A 23,978-nucleotide genomic window follows, 5' to 3' on the forward strand; every position below is an offset into this window, starting at 1 on the left:
TCACTTTTAAACAATAGAATATAATACTTTAATAGCTTGCCTTTACACTGGCTTTGTGGGATGCTGAAATTAGTATTATAATGCACTGTGTATAGTTTCTGCTGAATCTGATTGCTTTAGCAGCAGTCAGTTTGATAGTATCAGGTTCCAGCTTGCATTGCTGGGTCAACATGGACCCAGGCCATTAAAGGAGAAAGGTTCAGGGAAAGTTCATTTCTATTGTTTTACCATGGTTACAAAACAGAAAAAAAAAAAAAAAAAAAAGAGAAGTCCTGCATTTGTAACATATTGCTTCCTTGGGCCCTGAAGGTAGTATGATCTTTTTTCCCTCCTAAATTGAACACAGAAATATAAACCTCCTGATTATCTGCAATGTAAACAAAAGAATATTTTTTGATCGCTTTTAAAGTAAAACACAGATGTTCTGCATTGACTGCTGATGTCATTAAACAAAGCATTTGTATTCATTTAATATGATCTCCCAAACTGTTAGCATTTAAATTTGTTACTAGGTCAATAGAAAACTTCAAACTTCATACAAGCTGTTATAATACTGACTTCTGTTTACATAATTTTCACTTTAATTAGCTCACAGTAAGCCTGTTGAAATAAGTATGTTTGCTTTCTCTTTAAAATAAAATGTGTCCATTCAAGATTTTGTTGTGAAGAAACATTTTAATGAAAAAACATGATCTTAAATGTCATCATATGTGTGTAACGTTTACAGCAAGGTTCTAAACCATTCGTGATGTAACATTATGAAGGGGTTTAAATCTTAAGATAAATGCGTTTGCTACATATATAAGGGAAAAATAGAGAAAGAATAAAGGACTTATCACAGCATTAGTACGTTTTACATGAGAACTGGTGAAGAAAGCTAATTGTGCAGCAATGAGTACTTCATACAAAGAGGTAAATTGTGTAATGGGTGTAATATAGAATAAAATTTGATATCTGTACCAATATGAAGAAATTCTGCAATGCAGATGGTTTCACAAACATTGTGGTAATGGAAAGATTTGCACGAAATTTGATGAATTCTGAAGGTTGTGACATAGAATAATTTTCAACAGTATGTTTTTATTTATAAAGGCTTTTATGGATAATTCCCATAAGACACTTTTTAGATAAGTGAAGCCATTTTTAGATTTGACTGTTTTACAAGTCAAAGAGATAATGGCATTCAAGACAGTGCTTGTTCTGGAAACTAGCTTTCGGGGGTGAGTTTATATTTGTTATTTTCCAGAGTTGCCTGCCTCTATTATTATTAACTATGATCTCATTAAGAAAAACAAATCTCACATATGCTAAGCTGGGCCAGGTTGAATGTGTATTTTAATTTAAGATCTTTGGGGAACATGCAGATAATATTGTTGACTTAGTATGTGTCATTAATCTTTCAATATGGTGGTGCAGGGCATAAGATCTTAGGGTCTGTCTACTCGAAATGGTTCACAAGATAGATCTGTGGTCATTTGGAAGATTCATCTCACTGTACAAATGCATTGACTGAATTGACATTTGAGTATTAACAATCATGTTGTGGAAAGGAAAAAGAAAAGGGAAATATTTGGTTGTTTGGCATACGTGAAAGTTAAAAAACTTTATAGAGTGCAAATGAGTGCTAAGTAAACTCTATTACCCTTTGTTTATCCTTAACTGCACTTCTAAGGTTGGTATCCATTAGCAAATGGCATCTGTTTTTTTGTTTGACTATGGTGCTCATTTTTTTCTTACGTGATTGTGCTAATGTTGTGGTGCCCTGTTAATCAGCTGCAAGGATTGCAGTCTGTGTGTATGCATACTGCACAAACAGATACACACAATGTGTTTGCTACAGAATCATAGAATCATTTACCTAACACTGCCAAGTGCACCACTAAACTGTGTCTCTAAGTGTCCCAGCTACTTTCTTTTTATATACACCTCCAGGAATGGTGTCACTGGGCAACCTATTCTGATGCTTGATAACCCTTCTGGTGAAGACACTTTTCCTAATATCCAGTCTAAACATCATCAGACTGACACTCCTGTAGTTCCTAGTGTGATGATATGATGATCAGCCTTGGAGATTGAGGTCCTGTTATGGTGGGGAAACTGGAAATGCTCATCTTTCACCATTTAGTACTTGGTAGAAGAGTCACGGAAGCTAGAGCTGAACTGTTTGCATACTGTGTGTTTCTCTAGTTCACTTGAGTAGTGCATAGTCTCACAGCCCGCTGGGAGAGAAGATGATAATCAGTACTTTCTAAACCTAATGAAATCTAGATTCATTCCTCTATTGATTAAAGGTATTTTGGGATGAGAACACCTATTGCCTTGGTGCAGATTCCTTGGTGGAGACTTCTGTGTGTGGAGAGTGTACTGCACTGTATGGTCTGCAGATACACATATGTATGACATATATACACACATACAAGCAAACATATATCTCAAGAAAAGAGTTACTGTGTAAGAAAGAAAGCTCTTGCAAGGACTACATCCTCCTTTTCCCCAGGAGTCCAAAGCATGCCTTGTCATTTTTCTTCCATTAAGTCATTGAATAAATGGATAAATTGTAACAGACAACTACTTTACTGTTCCACATATTGCTTAAAAACACTACATTTTTTATCTCTTTTAAAAGGTAGTATAATGAGAATATACTGAGAAATATGAGAAAGCATCATTACAAACATATTATACTTTGACCACTTTATTCAGTTCTGTTAAAACAGAATATATCTGTTATCTAAGTCAAGAAAATTTGGAGAGGATAATTGATTGATACAAAGATCTTCTAATTTGCTATTTTGTTACTCGACTCTCTTCTTCAAATATTGTTAAATTTTTGGAAAAACTGCATGAGCTCACTGTCCAGTTAAAGAGCTTGAGTGTGCTTTTGTATTGGAGAGCTATAAAGTTATGAAGACATCAGCCTGACCTTCAGCCAAGCATGTAACCAAGCATGTTGCTAGACAGGATAATATTTAATTTGATTCCTGTTCTGTGAAAGGAACAGTCTTTGGCTGTTTTGTATTATTTTTCCTTAAGAACTCAATCCATTACCACACAAACCCAAGTCTGTTAGAAGTATTTATAAATAGCATAGAAAGCATATTTTTTTGGTCAAGTAAGTCTTTCTTTAGTATCATCTTTATTACTGAAGCTTGAAACTGCAAAAGCTAGTGCAAAGTCTCAAGCAAGCAGCTACAGTCTTGGGGAAAACTTTAGCGCTGATGAAAATTTATCTCTTAGTTTGACCCATGACAACTTGATCAATGTCTGACATTCAGACGTCATCAGCCAGAACAAATTCAGGAGAAAAAAACACCTTTGGATTAGTTTATTTGATGATTTTGGGTGATTTTTAATTTCTAAGCCCTTAACTTGCATGTGACATAACATTTTCAGAGCTTTTTCTATGTGTAAGCAAGACAGAGTTATGGAAAAGTAGATTTTTGTTGATAAGAAAACAGAACAGAAACTGAGTCTACTTACTTTTTGAAGATAAGCCTTTCAGAAAAGTGAAAAATATGGGAAGTCAAAATATAGTTGTGAATTGGCACCTGCTTTAACTCTTGCCTAACTTGATTTTGGGCGTAGAAATATGTCTGTAATTATTGTGATGAATTTGTATTTCATTATCATCTTAATGCTCAGTCAGGATTTGTTCTTGTTGTGCTACAAGTTATATGGACAGAGCCAAAGGAGAGTTCTATGTACATGTTACATATGGAGATGTTCCTGTCACAGAGTGTGTTAATCAGACATCGTATAGATGTCTATACTGGCCAGCTATAGTGTGCCTCAGGAGAGTGTACTGCAAGTCTTGCTGCCATTTTGCCTGTCGTGGCAAAATGTTGTATTCCTGTATAAAATTCCCTTATATGAAATTTTGCTGTATGTGTCCTGTGCTGCTGAAGATGTGAGTTCCTAAAAGGAAGAATGAATTGAATTAAAGATTTCTCAGTGAGGATTCATCATGGGAATGCATTTACAAGCATTAGAATAACTTGATGCATTTGGTCTTTTTTATTTTAGGGATTCTTTATTCTGGCTAAAGTGAGATGTTTTTGAGATGTTTATCTTTTTAGACATAGTGCAACAGTAATATGACTTAATTTAAAAGTCCAGTGTCTTCATAATGTACTTTTAAGATGGGAGGTATAGGGACTAGAAGACCATATGTAATTTTTCCAGTCACAAAGTAAATACAGAGCATACCCATATTTAAATAAACTTCTCAGTTAATGATTTATGCATTTCTATAAAATAGATCCTTCAATATCTTCCTATGTAACTCAGCTGTATGAAGATTCCCAAATGGAATTACCAGAATTACCAAGAAATATAATAATAATTTTAAAAACTCTTACCAGAAGTAGATACATTTGTCAGCTCTATTATCTAAAAACATACTCCTTGTACTTTGTAACAGAAATGACTGATTAACCTTTCAGTGTTTCCTTAGGATAATACATTAGTAGCAGACTGGTATTCTGATAGGGCAGGCTTTACATAAGGTAGCTGTGGGACAGCTTGGAGCACTGGCTGCATTTCAGACCTGCAAATAATTTACCTACAAGCACTGACTAAGGGTTATGAGGATATATTTCAAGATATCATTAGATTTGATCCTCTGTCACTTGACAGCAATGCATGAGTGACGTTTAAATTGTTGAAAGGATAACAAATCTAAGTGTCGTAGGTTGGATCACTTTCATATTTCCATTTGGACTTTCAATACTGTCTGTTTTTCTGTGGTTCTGTTATTTTAGGACTTGGGAGTCTGGGACTGAGATTCTGTATTGTTCAAATAAACTATAGCACCACTGCTTTGGAGGGAAAACTGTGCTACTCTACATATGGTTATAAATGCTTCTCTGCAAAGAAAATAGGAGGTTGAATTTGAATGATTGTTTCTGTTCCTTACCATGCACAAGGAAAATAAAATACAAGTTTATTTTATGATATTCCATAGTAGAATATAATGGCCAAGCAAGCCTACATCTAGACTTGGAGGGCTGGAACACTGTAACACACCTGGGATCTTGATTTCACAAACAGATTTTGGGAGACTGGGTACACAGCTCAGGGTTGGTTTTTTCCCCCTGGAGTATACTGTAATTATATGTTCCCTTTAATTTTTTACTGTATTTTGGAAGTAAAGCACATCTAGAGTACACACACGGATTTACTAATTGAAGTGTATCTACAAGGGTAATCACCACTCCTGTATCTCTTGGTCCACATGGGGTTTCAGTGATGAGCATTGCGCTGGGTGTTGTACAAACCGATTGCTGCCTGATAGCTGATTACTATCCCAAAGAGTATGAAGTTTGACAGAGGTGAAACTAATGGTGTGCATACTCCTTAACTTCCAGTTTAGGACTTCCTTACTGAAACCAGCTAGAAGTGCACTCAAAGGGCAGACTTATCTCACTCTGACCCTAGCTATCATCTGCTCAAAACCTGAAATTTTTATTGCTCAGTACTCATCAGTACTTTAATACTCAGTGTGTATTTATACATACATGCAAACACAGACTGCCTTATGTAAAGGTTTAAATTCTTGATTTTAATGGATACTGCATTATTACCATCAGTGTTACATCAGCTGAGCAGTTACAGCTCTGCAGACCAGCAGAGAGTCTCTTCAATATTTCATATTACTACTGTTACTCTCAAATGTACAATAAAAGTCACTTTCAAGCTTTTATTTAGGCGGTTCCAGCAATTCTTTGGAAGAGTACGGTTAATGAGTGTGGGTTTTCAGAATTAAAAATAAGGTGAATAAAGGGCAGTGAACATTAACCACAGTCTCTGGCAGAAGCTAGAATAAAATTTTTCATTTTGAGTATAAAGAGTTTTTTAAAGGGCAAAGGGTTTAAGATATAGGCAGCTTCATTAAAAAGGTGACAGTTCACTTGTTTCAGCATTTCATGCAAAGAATTGTGGCCAATTAAGTGATGAGTGCATTCAGATATTACAGTGGATACACTGATATGATGGAACTCCATTATCAACTGTTACGAATAAGAATACCATATTAATTAAAAAGCTGCCAGAAGAACAAGAATATTTTCATGAAATACCTTAAATAGTACAATATTTTTTTCTTTCTTATTTGAGGTTAAATTGTCATTGAAATGCTTATGTATCCTAAATTTAATACAGGCAGTAATGAACATTAGCTCTGTCACCCCTCAAGCAATGGTGGGCTTGAATCTTATGTAGATAATTTTTTCTTGTTGTGTTTCTGTTCTTTTTTTTAAATGGATCTCAAAATGGCAGCTGCTTCCCAGTATGTCCTGATGGAAAACAATTCAGATGATATTTTTCTAAACAAGTTAAACAAAAATTTGTCAAACAAAGATATTCACTTATGTATGTGTTCAAGAGTATGCTGTTATATGGCCTATTTCTGCTTTGAGTCTAATTGGTTATTTGTACATGCAATTATCTGATTTATGTTCACAAATTTGTAATTACATGTGCAAGCTATATGCAGAGATGAATACAGATGGTTAGAAAACAAGCCTTGAAGCAGGACTTTTCATTCCAACTAAAGTTCATACATTTAAATAATTGTTTCAGGCCATATGCAGACTCTAACAGACAGAACCACAACAGTGAAACTTGCTTTACATTAGGAATCATCTCAGCAACTTGGAGTGGAAACTTTTTGAGAAAAAAAAAAAAAAAAAGCTTAAAATTCTTTTAGATTGTGTCATTGTGTCAAGCATGCCTTTCTGGCCTATTAGCTCCATGCTTGACATTTTCATATTATATATAGGAGATGATGTTTTGAGGGAATGTTTTTAGAATTAAAATCCTAAGAAAAGATGAAAACAGTTGAGGAAAAAAATAGGCTTTGCATCTGTTATAGTCTGGGGTTTCATGTGGGTGAATAACACTGTTAGAAGGAATCATTTAGCTTGCATATTTAAATTTTGGGTGCGGTTTATGCTGTAAGGTTGAGTGAAATGGGAAAGGCATCTGTTATAACTTGATAGAAAGAGGATTTGTGGGAAACATGCACTTTGTATTACTACTTTTTCCACATTTTTTTTTTAATTTTATTTTTTTGATAGTTACAGGGATTATTCTGAAAAGACAACAGTGTAAATAGAGGAAATAAATACGATTTTTTCAAGGTTTTCTTATTAATATTGCTGGTATTCTTAAATAACTTCTTTTAGGATCTCCAGTGCTGTGATTTCTGAGTACTCTTTCTGAAGCAAGGTTTATATAATGAAAAAAAAAAATCAATATGGTTTGAATCTATGCATGAGTTCCATTTAGTAATTGCATTTGATTTTTTGTTCAGACTTATTTTTGACTCTATCATGTATGGCCGTCATCATCAGAGGCTTGTGTTTCACAGTTATTACATAATCATGAAAGACAACATGCTTAAATGTCTTAAGAACTTTCAGGCAGATCTAGTGTTTCAGCTAACCAGATGAAGCAGTGAATTTTAGCTTAATTTACTTCTGACATCATCATTCTGCCACCCAACAGAATTAGCTTAATTTCTTCTCTGCTTTTCCTTTCCAGTAGATGTCTTACAGATCTCAATTTCATTAAGAGAACAGGCACATGTCAGTAATACTTTGAACTTATGAACAATCACAACTGTATTCAAATCTCGTAATATAACTTACTCCAGTAACAGATTTCTAAATGGTTTAATTCCTTTCTTGACCTTTAGGTCATTCATATATTCAAGTAGTGTGGTCAGTCAAGGAGGATCTTCTTCTTACATTCTTTTATTGAGTTTGTAGTGGGACTTCAACCATCAAGGGAGAACTGGCAGATGTCGCTGTAATTATTATTTTGTGTGTTCTTCCACTCTTATACCTTGTATCTTGTACTCTTGTATCAAGAATATTACTGATCTTGCTGAAAAGAAGGCGATTTGGGCTGCAGTGCTGAGGAAGATGGAAATGACATGCTGTTTACATGACAGGTCAGTTAGGAAAAGAAATAATTCAACAAGGTCTTCTCTACCCCATGAAAAGCTTAGTATCCTAGCACTAACCAGTGTTTGTGCATTACTTTGGAATGGGATATGAAGTGAAATGTATTTTCTTCCATTTATTTTTCTTGCACTGATAAACTGGTACTGCATTTTTGACCAAATATCTACTTTTGGCCATTTTGATTCAAAAGTAGCAGAGAAGTGTTCTGTTACTGAAATGCAGTGATAGTTTATCACCATGTTCTCTCCACTACTCATTGCTCCAACATAGCCTAATATTTTGAATATTGAATAAGATTTTGAAACAGATCTTTATTTTTATCAGCATTGTTTACTGTCTCAGTAACTCCTAATATATCATGAGTTCAGCACTAATCATTGTGTGAGAACATTTTCTATTTAACTGTGAGAAGAAAAATAAATGTAAGGTAATTGCACTGAGAATTTTATTGTTTTACAAGACTGCTGCAAGTAGAAAGGACACGGTGTGATGTCTAATGCTTGTTTTACTAACTGCCAAAATAGATGTATGCTCAGTCTCAGAAATGCATTCTTTTGCTTTGTTCTTGAGTGGGAGTAGAAGGGGAAAACCTAAAATAGTAAAGTATAAGGTTTGGATCGATGTACTTTGTCATTTTTTTGCCTTTAAAATGCTAGTTCAGTGCATTAGAAATATTTATGAAGGTTACCTTGGCAAGCGTTTTCCAAGCAAAGGAATTAAATTACACAAAAGGTTTAGTCAGTCTTCCTAGACCGTATTTTTCAGAACTGACACGCCCTTGGCTCAAGTCTTATTAGTGTGAAGGCTGCACGTATGATGAGGAGACCAGCACAGAAACTATCCCAAAACACAGAAGTACCTTGTGGGACTGTCTTTGATCATAGGTTGTCACAGGGAATCCCTGTCTTTGCATTAAATCAGCAAGTGGTCTCTGGATGCGACATCCTCAGCCGTTTTGCAGTGTCCATTGCCTGGCAAACATAAAATAACCACTTCCAGTGGTCAGAAGTTGTGTGTCAGGCTTTGAAGCAGTGAGGGGAGGTAGAACAATGGAGAAATAAAGCCTAGATTTTCAGAATATACCTAAATGAGATGCAAAAATGGTGATGTAGCTAAAATTTGTATTGATATTTAAAGCTGTTCTAAGCAGTTCTGAGAACATAACAACCCACATTAAATAAATACACCAAATGCTTTTTACAGATTTGCTGTGTATCACCTCTGGAGTGTGACTCTCCCTGGCACCCTCCAATATTACTGATTATAAAACTGTCTGGCCAGTGGCAACTTCACTGCATCATATTTGCTCAGTTACAGATGAGGACAATATTTCTGTGCACTAAACTTGCTCACAAACAAGGTTAAAAATAAAACTGTAAATGTAGAAAACTGGCCCTGAAGTTAATTAATTTTGGCTAGAAAGGCGCTTTGCCTTCTTACAGGTGATCAGAGTTGCAGTTTTCGTTAGGGATACTTCATGTGTTAAATAAAAATAATTTTAAAGAGTGAAACTTTGTTCATCTAGTGTTAATATTGCACAATTATTCCTCAAAGTCAGGATTTGAGAAAGATAAATCAAAGCATTATCTCAACTTTATTGAACACTCCTTTACTTTTGTAGTATATGTTTTACCATGCAATTAGTCATCTATAAAATGCTAGTAATATGCTCTGAGAGGTTTTTACTACTCATGAAGAGTTTCACCTGTTTTGGAACCAATGCCTTCCTTGGTGCTCAAAACCCCTAACAGAAATCAATAGGAGGTCTACATAGCTAGGGCTTTCAAGGATGGGACCTGTAAATTTTAAAGTCATATCTGTCTTCTGGCAGATAGTGAAAAGGGCTGAATGCACTCTGGTTACTTTTAAAGCCAGCAGATAAGCCCATACCTATGCTCCCTTTGTCTCTTTCCGCGTGATTGTGCAGGACAGATTTTCTGTTGATTATGTCTTCTTTTAATTGTTTTGCACTATCAAAGTGATTTCTAAGAGCGATTTCATACTTGATAATGCAGTTGGAATTATATAAAACTTTAAAAATATTATCAAAGCAGGACAGTTTAACTGATAAGAAACACTGATTCTTCCATTTTTTATTCCTTTATTCAACCATCTGTTGTTGCCTAGATGTGGTAACACAGGAAGGATGTAAGACTAATATATGTTGATCAAAAGACAAAACAGCCCCATATTTTGTTACAATATACTCTCAATTGCTTCTCATGTTTTGTGCTGTTCATGGCGCCAGTCACAGTGCAGTAGAGATATACAACCCTGTCCTTCCAAGACAAAAATGCTACTGACATAATAATCCTTAATGTATTTGTGAAATTGAAGGGGTGAAGTACAAATCTGGCAAAAAATGGTGGATTTATTTTCAAAAATTCTGGAAAGTGTTCTGGATATCTAATTAGCTGATGCTAATGAAGAAAATATCTGAGACTTTCGAGGTTTATCAATCTGTACCTTTAGCTTCCTATTCACATAATGGTATATTATAATTGTAAATTCTGATAATTGTTTACAAAAATAAACCTCAATTGTCTATAGGAATGTATTCTAAGACTTCAAAAAAGTCTGAAATTTTCCACACAAACTTACACAAGCATATAGAAGTCAGATGGCTTTTCATGGGACTAAATACATTTAGGTGGTTCACTTTAAAAATGACAACTACTTTAGTAATATGTTATCCTGTAGAAAGCGTTCATTTTCTTCTTCAACATATATGAAAACTTAGGTTTTAGAGAGGGAAATATCTAACTTACTCATATTTCTAAAAGCAGAGTGCCAGTGTATCTACTGGATATCTTTTCTATTGGGTACGCAAGGAACTGTTAACTTCCCTATGACTTCTCCCCAGGTCTTTAATGGTCTTAAACAGTTATTCATTGTGACTTCCTTGAATCCTTGTTGGAACTGTCTAATTTCTTCTTTCTCTAGTTACTCTTCAAAGAATGAAACAGTAGTCAGGAAGACCATCTATGACTTCCAGATGTAGGACTGTTTCTTCTAGCATCTACTTGTAGAGTTCCCGAAAGACTCTTTGACTTTTCTGTGCTATGACCTTAGGTATTCAAAAGACTTGTGTTGGCTTTTGAGGTTTTCACATTTCAGACTGTTTATTGTAGCTCTAAAAAATCCAGACTCTAGACATCTTCAAAATCAAAATGGGTCATCTTCGAGTAGTTTACCCACTGAGATAATTAGCATTTCCATAAGAAGTCAAATGTGCCTTCAGAAGAACCAGTGTTGTTCTTCCAGTGATTTTATTCAGATAAAAAACAAAATGTTACAGTACCTTTTATATCTCTATAAAAGCTTATATACGAAATCTAAATTTGAGTAAAAGAGTATTATCATCAGTTTTTAAATGATGATTTTTGTATCTTAGTGTCATCAACTAGAAGAATAACTTACTTTGCTCTGGCATTTAAATAGATCTTTTACATAATGAATCAAATCATACCTGTTTAAATTATATTTTGTTTTCATACTGAAGACAAATCTACTGATTTTGATACAAAGTAGGAATATGGTTATTTTGAAGCAGGCTTTTATCTTGGAAGGAAAATGAACTTGTCCTAATCTAAAAATAAGTAGGTCTTTACTATACACAAGTTTATGAAAAATACCAACAAAATGATTCATTAAGCTATTTTTATCATCCTATTTATGGTAGTTAAAATAAGTTGCTATGCTTTTGATGTTTTTTTTAAAGAGTTTATCGTATAGCTATAAAAATTATAATGAACTACAAAACAACATGTGAGAGTTTTCAATTCAAATCAGTTATTATTTTTTGAAGTAATTTTTCATGTCATTTTCCCCACAACTTTGGTAATAATTCATATGATATTTTTACAATTCTTATAGTTTGAAAACAAATCTTATAAAATGGCAGTATTGCAGGTCAGTAGTCTGGGAAATGAAAGAAATGCATAATATAAATAACAAAGTCAAGTATTGTCACTTAATCAGTTATTGAAGACAGATGGATTTATTAATTTTACTTGTGTATTGCATAGTCTACCGTGACTGTAAATCAGATCTTCGAGGCCTTAAGAAATAATTCTTAATGTGTCTTACTGTGTTTTTCTGCCTTACCATAGAGATCAAACATTTCTTAAAAAGTTAAAGGCCTTTTTGTAGTAGACTGGAATTAGTGTCACTTTAAAATTGTATCAGGATTAAGGAGGTTTCCTTCTCAGAAATTTCATTTAAATGGAATCACAGAGTATCCTGAGTTGGAAGGGCCCCATAAGGATCATGGAGTCCAACTCCTGGCCCTGTACAGGACTATTCCCAGGAGTCACACTGTGTGCCTGGGATTGTTGTCCAAATGCTTCTTGAACTCTGTCAGGCTTGGTGCTGTGACCGCTTCCCTGGCAAGCCCATTCCGATGCCCAAGCATCTACTAAGTGAACTATTGTTACTAGGATTGGAATTGGGAGCTTAGTACTTTATGAAAACACTTATTTGGTAAAGTTTGGGATAAATCATGGAATAGAGTTGGATTACTGGGCTCATTTATGGCTTTGAGTGTGACAGTCCTTTTGTACAGACTAGCACAATTAACTTGATTGAAGAAGGTGACCACAGGAAGAGTTCTGCCTTGGATATTTCAGTATCAGTCACGTATAATTTGCTGCCGACCTTTGTTTACTGATGTGGCCCATGACTGTCTTCTCTTGGGCTTTGAAAACGGGTTTATTCCTCAAAATCAAAGACAAAACCATTCAGGCTTCTCCATGACTATACTTGGGAGAGCCTTTGCAGTTGTGAACTTTTTTTTTAAAGACCCAGAAGTCATTGGTGCATAGTGCTTTGTGCCATGGCACCCTGCTTATGTTTTGTTATGTTGTTGTCAGACCCTTCAATACTCATATCACTGCAGTGATTTGAGAACAATACTTCACCATAGGTACTTAAACCATCAAAGTTTTCTTACATAGTGGCATGTTTTGATGGGTGAATATATTAGAAACACTCCATTTAAATCAGATCATTTTTGTCTATAATGTTTTTTTTTTCAGTTTTATGTGTACTCATGGCATGTTTATTTTTATTGTAAATCACAAAGGAAATTTCAAAGAGAAACAGAAGATAATTTGGTTTTGTGAGCTGGAATAAGACAATATTCTCTTTCTACAACTGTCTTTCTTGTAGTTTTGAACATATGATAATTTTGTTTGTATTAAAGAAAATCAAAAATCCCAAACCAATCAAAGAAATTACCAAGCTTATAATTTTAATAATGACCTCAGCTCAGGACATTAAGTAGGGAATTAATGATCAGTTAAGGTTAATGACTCAATGCCTTGAGTCATTAAACTTCAAGAAAATGCTCTGTACTTTGATTGGTTTTGGTTTATTAAAGTTAGGTTGTAGAAGGTGAAAAAAAAAAAAGAAGGGTATTTCCAAACACAAGGGGAACAAATATGAACAGAAAACAGAGGTATTTCATTATCTGCGTCATTCTGCGGTCCCAGCATAACTAAAAATACCATTATCCTTGATTAGAGTTTTGTTAGTGTGAAGACCTAAGGAGCAAAATCTGTCATACCCACCTTTTTTTTCTTTTCTGCTTTGAAACAAATGAAGAACTTCAAATGTTTGGCAGAGCATAGGTTAACACTGCAGTTTTAGAATGGTGCATCACCTTATTCTGCGAAGTTATTCCACAATGTCCCCTAAATAAGCAGTTGTAGGATATTGCAGTAGTACTACACTATGATCTGTACATAAGAATACGAGCCTTTGGATATGCATTGTATGTAGCAGGTACATATTTGCATGTAAGTGGGTAATAAGTATTTTCATTGTAATCCGTATCTAATTTGTATGCTACTTATACAGTCCAGGAGATGGAAAGTTGTGTATGTGAGCATTTAACAGCAAGGAGTGCTTAAACCTGAAGCCCTTTATTTTTCTATACGGGAAATACAAGCAGATGTAAGCTGCTATGATGGCAGTGGCTCAACAATATCTTACAAATAATTCTGAGTCCTTTCTGACATAAAGTAGTATATTTAAAATAAGGTGTCTTAGTGAGATTTTCACTTTAAATAGAATAAGGGTTAAATGATAACTTGACTTATCTTTTAAATGACAAAAAATAAAGAAATTGCAAGACCTTTTCACACATTAGTTATGTATTGTCATTTATCATCTAGATATCAGGCTAGCAGTGCGAAGTAATAAAACATATCATCGAAAAATGTGCTATAGGTCTGAATCACTCTTTCATTCCACCTCCCAGCTAACTGTAGTATTAAATCAAACAAGCAGAACATTTCCTTAGGCAGCCATTGCCTTTTAATTTCCTGAAGAACCTTAAAATATCATTCATTACAAGTACTACACATATTTGGTTTTTAAAAGTCTCATAAATCAATAGCAGGCTGACTGTAATAATTATTACAAGTTAGTGCATAATTTTCATGCTGAAGGCTGCATGCAGAACTTTAGCATATGCAAACGAGGCAATTCAAACTGTGTATAGATATTAATATGAAGAAGCAGGTAACGAGGTGCAGGCTATGAATTATGCATCAAGAGTGGCTGATCTTCAATGAGGAAAATGAATTCAGCATGTAATCTAATTAGTGATGGAAGTCTATTACATCTAACTGCAAAAGCAACCGTCCTTGAAACAAATTTATTTACAGTCCATGTTACCACTTGAAACAACTTTGAAATGATGTGTAAGACAACAGCTTAATTGTAAAAATTTTTTTGTTTGTTTGTTTCAGTTCTAGACCTGGAAGGCCTCCTAAGAGGACTCAAAGTGTCACCTCCCCAGAGAATTCTCATATCATGCCGCATTCTGTCCCAGGCCTTATGTCTCCTGGAATCATCCCGCCAACAGGTAGGATCACTGTTTCTACACCTTCACACAGGCAATCGTTGGAATTCATGTCTTATATTCACTTGTTCATTGATTAACAGTCTAAGAAACCAGCATCCAAGTATCACAAAAGAGTTCCCATAATGTCACATTATTGCTACATAAACATGTTGTATGTAATGGAAATTGTGGCAACTCGGTACTTTAAAATACAAAGAACTGAACAAATAATAACCCATTATAATTTTTTCGCCTGTTCTTTTTCTATATAAACAAAAACCTTTCAAAGCATGAATTACCTGTCATTAGACAATAATCTCCCTATTCATTTTTAATAGTTCTGATATCTTCTGGTTTCTTTTACTGCTTTGCTTCATTAGCTAATGTCATTGTGAATATGGTTGCCTGAAGAAACTGAGTTAGTTAAAATAACTCTACACTGCACACACGTCTTTCTTAATTTTTCATCCTGAAGTTCTATTTTTGATATGTCTCCTGAGGCCTTATACTAACGTGAAGTCCTGTAACAATCTGTTTCTCGAACTATATTTTCTTTTGAAAGTTACTGTAACTTCTTCTAGTGCAGACTTGCTCTTCGACATGGCTAAAGTAAGAAAGGCTGTGTTGCAAGGGAGGAGATGAACAGTCACTTGAAGATGGAGGCACCTAACATTCAAGCTGTTGGTGGTGCTGCATTCTCTTTGTGTTACAGATCAGTTAAACTCTGGCGCTTGCTTCAGCAAAGTTCATTCGAGCTTCCGCTTCTTCCCCAGTTGTTTCCTGCTGATTTGCATGAGTCAGTCTCTAGCACTGATTTTCTCTAAGACAAAGGAAAGATAATTAACCAGACAGATCCAAATAGAGAGGAGGATTACTTGCTCTTGGGGACTGGATAGATGGGTGGATGTTTGAGTACATGCCCATGTTCACGTCTGGTTAAGTACGAGCATGATCCTTGGCATTGTTTTGGTTATAGATGACTAACTTTTAAAAAAAAAAAAAAGGGCAATTCAGAAACACCACATACCAGAAATTGTTGGCAATTTAGATGTAATGCTTTGTCTGGAGAAGGAGGAAAGTGAAGAAAGTTTAGTTCTGTGGACAAAAGTGGGTCTGTGCCTCCTAGCCTTAGGTTTAAGAGCTGCTTTACATTGAGATAGACACATTGCCAGAAATATTTTATTTGAAATTTACAGTTTTTTAAAAGACTAAAGATTAAGAGGAGTGGATCCATTATTAGAGTGAAATGAAGTCAGATAAAGATTGTTAGGAGAGAGGTATAAAATATGGAGAGGGAAGGAAGGACAAGAACGAGAATGTAGGTAAGCATGGGAAAGTATCAGGCAAGCAGGACTCACAGTAATAGTATGGGCAGCTGTGACCAAAAAAAAAAAGAATCATGATTAAAATACTTTACATGATAGAATTTACAGGATAAAGTTTAGTATAGGAAATAGAGATGGTGCAGAGTAAATGCAACATTACAATAATAGATGAGTTCTATGTGGAGAAAGAATCAAAGTTTTTGTAGGGCAGAAGCATTCTTGTTTTTGAGGGAGAGATCAAAAATTGCAGAAGCAAAGAGAACTTATTTGGGGAAAGTAAGGCAGGAAAATATCAAAGAAAAAAATGAATGTGAAAAGTAAAAAGGAGATGAAAGAAGTCAGAGACAAATATGCAGGCCAAAAAGAGGGAGACAGGAAAAGAAACCTTGTCAACAGTATCGTTTGGGGTTTTGTGTTACAGTTAATATCTAAAAGCAGATCTCCTCTTGACTTTTTATTCTAAGAAAGCAGTTTAAAACCACAACTAATGCCTAAAGTATCCAGTTCCTCTCTAGTCCTTTAAAGCTGGTCATAACAAGTTAACGATAAAAATATATGGTACTAAAAGCACAGATCCAATTTCTTAGAGTATCAGCCCAGAAAAACAGATGCAGATATTTTTAAATTATGATTAAAAAAAAACAGGAGAAAATAATTCAAAATTAAAGAAAATAGGCGTATGTAAGATTATCATTCATTAAATCTTTTTAGGATGGTAATGCTTTGTGAGTCTCTTGCAAATAAGGAAAGGTTTAAATGGAATTGCTATTAAGTTTGATCTGGTTTCACATTACATGGCTTACCACAACAGAAAGGGTGGTATGATTTTTTTCCCATTGTGGTGGTATTGAGTCTCAAATAGAACAAAAAATGCAAACGATAACACTGATAGAAGCAAGCTCTGGGGTTTAGTGTTCCATGGGGTATGCAAAGGTTCAGCAAAGGTAAGGAACATCATGACAGCAGTGCTACATGGCAGTCATTGCAGCATGCTATAGACAGGCAAGTCTGAAAATAGACTTATAATCTGATCTTGTGAGTTCAAAGCAATGAACATTTGTACATTTACATGGTAAATAAGTACCAAGGCTACTTTCAGAGCCCTACCACATAAAAACTGCTATAACTGCAATAGATGACTTAGATGCCATTGTTATGTGCTACCACATTAGTTGATACAAGAAAATTCTTGCTGATTGTGAACATTTTACAACATATTTTCACTGTATATTCATAAAACCACAGAATAGTTGAGGCTGTCAGGCACCAGTGGAGGTCACTTAGTTCAGCCTCCTCTTGTCGAAATATGATTACACAAAGCAGGTTGTTCTGGCTATGTTCACTTGAGATTCTCTGAGTATCTTTGAGGATAGAGACACCATGATATCTCTCTGCAATTTGTTCCAATGTTTGACTACTCTCAAAATAATGTTGTAGTGTTTTTACTTTTCAGTGGAATTTCCTGTGTTTCAGTTTGTGTTTGTTGGGCAACACTGAGAAGAGTCTGTCTCCATCTTCTTTTCTGTGTCCTCATCAGGTTTTCGTACACATTAGTAAGATGCCCCCAAGTCTTTTCTAGGCTGAGCAGTCCCAGCTCCCTCAGCCTCTCATGATATGTCAGGTGTTCAAATCCATTAATCATCTTTGTGGCCTTAAAGATGATTTTTTGTTTGAGAAGTTTGAATTTCCTGTTAGAATCCAACTCTAAGCAGAAAAATACAAAACTACCAGACTGTTAAGTGCTTCCTCCCCCTTCTTTTTTTTTTTTTTTTTTTTTGTAACAACTTTTTCTTTTGAAGCTTTCTGATTGATTTAATAATCTGAGTATAATAACTAAGTTTCCTTCCTGCCTACAAAAAAGTATAAGTGATCACACAAACAATTATGTGCTATTTAGTGCTCTTTAAGTAAAAAGACCTGCAATTATTAAGTATATCTAGGATACACAACGCGATGATTTAATGCATTTTACTTAAAAATTTTCCTTTTTCTGAAGTGTGCTGCATAGTACAGAAATATACATAAATATACATTTAAAGGTGGAAATCTTGGTTCCTAAAGGGACTGGTTTTGCATGCATTGTTTATATATGCAAATATTATTATAAAACTGTACTTTGGAATTTCTTATGATGTTTCAGGACTGTATATTTTTGTAGGAGGCCAAGTTAAGGAACTCTTGAAAATATAGTATACCACTGACCCACTCTGAAGGAAAAAAAAGAGAGAAAAGAAATAATATTCCCCGTTTTTAAGGGAGTATAAATTAAATAGCTTCATTGATATTCTGTCGATTTTATTACAAGATTCATAAATGTTGCCCACAAGTGCTGATCTATCTTCTGTCTTTCGTTAGGGTCAATTTATAGAATGCTCCCAAATTTACAAAACACTAATCACCTCACAAAAGGTGTTCTGGTGTTTATTAAATTTAGGACCTTTGAAGGTGCGACAAAATGAGAAATGTGTAATAACAGCAGATGAAGAGCTTCATAAATTGTCCAGAGAATTAAAATCTGCCTACGTTACAAGGATGTAGTCAGAAGAAAGAGTTTGGTGTAGGTTCAGACAGGTGTAGTGACATTTCAGGCTTATCTAGATAACATCTTGAAATCCTTCCAAAACTAGATGGCTTATCATAGTTGACTTTGATCTGCATATCTCTCTGTGCTGCAGATCTTTTCTTGGCTAATGTGCTTCAAAAGATGTCTAAAGTTGAAACAGTAGATAATTGTAATTAATTGTGATTAATCAGAAAAGCAGCACTGTAATTTTTTGAGTAGAGTGTATGATATACACTGTGCTCTGTATTTTTATGTCTGTAGTAGCTATATAACATATAAAATGATACTTCCATTATTTTTCAAACAAACTTGGAATATTAATTCTCTTCAGTTTTCAAGGTTGTTTTTTTGTTTTGTTTTGTTTTGTAATTATTCTTCAGTATTTTAGGTTTTGAAGCTGCTTTTAAAGCTCCTAACTCTTCTGCAACTTGGACTACTGAGTCTGTAATCTACAGGTGATGAAACAAGTAACTACAATATCTGTTAGTTATTTCAGGGGCTGCATCTTTAAAGAGAAATGAGAATAAGAAACACTTTTGGAAATCACTCACATAGTGCATGATAAGAATGCTCCTTCATATATTAATATGTATCTAAAGATATCTCTTTGTCAATTAAAAAAATTAATTTCAAAGCACCTTACATGTTTATTACATTACTTTTACATTAAATTAATCTCAGCAATTATGTTGCTATTATTATTATTTGAACAGGTTTGCTTTGTGATAGGTACTTCTGTACACCTACTCCACATCTGATACCAAACTGTTCTTTTCCAGTGTAAGGATATTAAGCTTCCTGTTTCATGTGTACGAATTATAATTCCCCTCCTGTATTACTCTGTTCTGTTTTTGCTCTTCTTAAGTGGTAATCCAAAGATGTAATTTCTAATCTGATTTTTTTTTTCCTCTTCTGCTGTAGACCTGAATCAATAAAAGTATATTTCAACTTCCATCCTGTACAAATTTCTCTGAGCCACAAAGCATTTTTATTGGGAGTTAGAAAAAGGAGAGAGTTGAAAGATTTTGTATAGATGACTGCAGCTTGAAGGACAAATGTAGTTCACAGATGGAGCAGCTGATAAAGTGTGGTAATGTTTTTGCCAAAGTAGATGATGAAATTATTTGGTATTTAAAGAAAGATTAATCACACAATTAAATAATTTCATTTTCTCTTGCTTGTAGTTAATGATGTTGTATTAGGCAGACTGAAAGAATGGTTAAAATATAATTATCTTTGTTACTATATCCACATCACATAGCCAAGAAACAAAATCTGTAGCTAGAAGTATTTACTCCTGATAGGCTCAATCCTGTAAGGTCTTAAGAATTTAACTTACTGAAATGAATAGAATTGATGTCTGTGAGTATTCCAGGGGCTAGAAATTATAAGTTGGAGTTATATACTTAGTATTTTTGAGAAACAAACCTGTTATTCAGTTATTTACAGTGGGTACCTTTTTTGATACTGTGCTGGTTAGAAAGATACACATAAATAAAGTTGAGTGGCTATTGCTTACTTATTTTAAAATGCATTCCACGTTAACACAGTGTATTGGTTATTAGTGTTTAATCATTTTTATTGTTAACATTGGTTTTGATTGGTGTTATAGAATGATATGCTGTTTATCTGTTAGAACTGAACTAACTTCTTGTAAAAATAAGCAGCAAAGTCCTACTTTCAGAGTGATAAACTAATCCAAGAGACTGAATCAAATTACACAAACATTTTTTGCACTTCATTAAGGAAGTAGTCCTTATAATTAATGTGAAAGCTTCTATCATGTTCACTAGTTAATGTATCAGTAGGAAGATAAACTAACTCAACTCTGTAGATATATTATTTCATAGTTTTAAAAATAATAATTAAGGTGTAATTCAGGCCACCTGTCATCTCCTGAAAACAGTCATAATTTTGTCATATTATCATCCAGGTGAATGGCTAACTATCTTCTACTCTATCACAAGAGTATTTATCACTGAAGCTCACTGAGCTTCTGGAAGCTCACTAGTTTTAAGTTCCAAGGAGTCCCTTACATTTTTTGGTCATCAAATGTTTTTAGAACCAGGAATCACTTGCACAAATGGAACCTTTTTTATTAAGAACTGTTAGTCAATAAGAACTTTTACACTTTCCAGTGTTTTATCATACAATACTGTATATATTCAAAGCCTACAAGATACTGTTAGAAAACTGTGTAAGTTAGAGTCACACTGCATACAGGTTTACCCACTGCCTATTGAGAGGCATCCCTGGGTTGAACTGTTTCCCAAAATGCTCCTCTTCTTTAATATAGAGGAACAAGTTGATTCACTTCAGAATAGACTCTAGGATTAAATATTTAAGCAGTGAAAATAGTCACATACTTCAACATGCTCAAGGTACTCAAGAAAGAACTGAGCAAAGTTACTTTACAGTTTAGGTATGATTTTGTGAATCCTCTTGTCAGTACTCAGTATTAGGTTGTGATGTGCACAGATTTATTACCTGTCAGTAGAAAATCTGAGATAAGAATTTTTTGTTTCTCCTGGATCACAGAATAATTTCGCTTTCTGAAGGCTAAGTTTTTAATGGTGTTGATTTGTGAATTTCCCCCTACGAATGATATTTCTGTACCAGTTATAGAGGATCCCAATTGAATGACCATATTCTGTGAAGATGAACTATTAGAAGATAATTATTTTAGCCATTAATTATGTGTGATATTTTTCATATATAGGTAGTTTTACTAAGTCAGGTTAGATTTAACATGATAATAAAACAAAGTCTCTAACTTAAAAAAGCAACCATCTCCCCAGACCCAGTTTCTTGTTTCAGATCATAGAAGTATATTAAACACCTGGGGGGAAAAAAGACCCCTGCTTTTCAAAAGAATATTTAATAACAGTTTTTTATCATTAGGCTTTTCTGTAAACAAATAACATGTAAACTGAAACCAAACCAAACCAAAACCAAAACCAAAACAAACAAACAAACAAAAACCACAAAAAACAAAGCACCAAGCTCTTGATACAAAAGAAAGTAATTAAAATTTTAGTCTGAAAGGCAGGTACGTGGTGAAGTTATCAGTGACTACATTTGGACCTGGTAATGGAAGTGTTTATATGGTTTTCTGAGTTTCAACACGCTATTATTTATAATTGAAGAAGTTATGGAAAAGATGCACATTGCAGCATACACTGATTGTTTCTTAAAATTAAATTAATCAAATTGTAAGTGTATCAGTTGTAGGTTATACCAAGATTGTCTTGTTGCTCAGATTTCAGGCAGAGTCTTTCAACAGAAAAACATCAAGATAATCATGCTCCTATTTTGCAGTTTTTCATATAATAAACCTGTTGGTTTTCCTCCCACACATGCCTTTTAATTAGAATGTTCAGCCAAAATACCAAATACTTTAATTTCTAATTGGTTCTAAACTAACCTTTTATAGAGCAAACAATGCATTGCCATTTTAAATATGAAATACGTAGTATTATTTTGGTAAACACTTCTCCTAGAAATTCACCCAAGCTGTTGAATTAGTAATAATATCTCAGTTTTACAAATGTGCTGGTCTCTTATCTCAATGATGTTGATCGCCGTAGCAATATATTAACATGGTAGTTCTTAGAGTGAACATATCAAGGTCTGGTACAAAGCTCAGTTTCATCATGTTGCTAACTGTAGTTCTGCATTACCATGATGATGTGGAGTTCCTGAATCCCTTCAAGGTGCCCAGCTCCTTTCCTGTGGCATTAGACTACTTATGTCCTTGCATGACATGATCAATGAAGGGTGAATGTTTCTTTTTCTCTTCATTTTATATTTGATTTGCTAACGGTGCTACGTTCTGCATTCAATTAAAAAAAAAATAGTTCAAATTTGTATATTCTAAAGGTACAGTCCATGATTTCATTATCATATATTTGGAGATTCTCTAAAGTACAGGGAAAAACTGCAGCTTAACGTTTTTAACTCAGCCTGGGTTTTCTGGGAGGAAGGCAGTGTCAAATGTCATTGTTTAATATGATTGTCTCCTTTTTAAGAACAATCTGTCTGCTGTGGAGGTTTACAGATTTCATGCAGGGACTCAAGAGAATATGTCAGGTTGCCCGGGTATTTTTGTTACAGGATACAGGATATAGGTAAACTTCAGAACTGCTCGAGTGAATGGTATTTTGAGGATAAGTATGCAAGTAAGCATTATTTTATCTGAGCAGCTTTAGAAGACTACAACTCAAGGAAAAAAAGATAACTAGCTATTTGCTATATTAATTTATTCTCAGGCATATGGTGTGATTCTTAGCATGTCCTGCACAGGGTCAGGAGCTGAACTCAATGATCCTGATGGGTCCCTTCCAATTCAGCATATTCTATGATTCCATGAATGTAGTTTTCCAAGAAGAATCAGTCACTCTGAGTTGTCCTTATGACTTATAGCTCTAGTAACATTGCCGGCATGAATTGTATAAGGCACAATAGCATACTATAAGAATTTTAATGAATCCACTATCAGTTTTTCACAGTACACTGTATTGTTGTTGTTACTAATGATGTCCTGTGCAATATATTAGAGTTATCATAAATTAATCCTAACTGGAAGAAGGTTTTTGAAAAGAAGGGTTGTTCTGGTTGATGTCCCAGGTTCAGGATTGCAAGGATAGGTAGTTCAAACTTGTTTCCAGATCGTCTGTGAGTTGCTTAACATTTTTCTTCATGTTTGGAAATCAGAGAGTATTTATGTCGGGATTGTTATGTGGATGTAAAGTTAAGCACCTTTTTTAACCAGTTTGTGTGCTGATGAACACAAACATATTGCAAACATAAACTAATCTACCAGTTATTGCTTCCAAGAGCTTGTGGTATACAAAAACCTGAACTGATGGTCTGAGTCTCCATGCATTTAAGCTGATACGTTTGAAAGCCTCATTTCACTTTCTTCGGATGAGAAGACTTCTCTTTTTCTTTCAAGATGCAGATGTGGGTAGATATGTTGTTTTGTTGGTTGCTGTGTGCCTGAGTCAGCAATTGCAAAGGTAGAGTGGGATGGAAAACAGGGAAGAAGAGTTAAAAAATAGTGTGTGTGATGGAGGAAAGGAAAGAGAGAAAATGGGAGGGAGGGGAGAGAGAAGTTCTTTATGAGTTGATATAACCAACTTATTTAACATAATACAAAGTAATTTGTTTGCTGTTGTGTATTAATTCATGACTATTGAGAGGTTACAAATCTATGCTGGTGTAGTACTTGTGTCATTGCTTTCAGGGGTTATCCTCTTTCCACAATGTGTGTG

At 34.4% G+C, this 23,978-nt stretch overlaps 1 protein-coding gene across 5 annotated transcripts in view; it reads left to right on the forward strand.

Moving 5' to 3' along the window:
• Nucleotides 1-23,978, forward strand: part of DACH1 (dachshund family transcription factor 1) — a 358,226-nt gene that overhangs the window by 140,459 nt on the left and 193,789 nt on the right. For all 5 annotated transcript variants that reach the window (XM_027882958.1, XM_027882959.1, XM_027882963.1 and 2 more), the window contains exon 2: nt 14,723-14,838. In XM_027882958.1, the coding sequence (XP_027738759.1) occupies nt 14,723-14,838 (116 nt within the window). The remainder of the gene's footprint in view (nt 1-14,722; nt 14,839-23,978) is intronic.

Source organism: Empidonax traillii, unplaced genomic scaffold (genome assembly GCF_003031625.1).
Source record: "Empidonax traillii isolate 1590-97213 ecotype Southwest subspecies unplaced genomic scaffold, ASM303162v1 scaffold115:size2055165, whole genome shotgun sequence".
Lineage (NCBI taxonomy): Eukaryota > Metazoa > Chordata > Aves > Passeriformes > Tyrannidae > Empidonax > Empidonax traillii.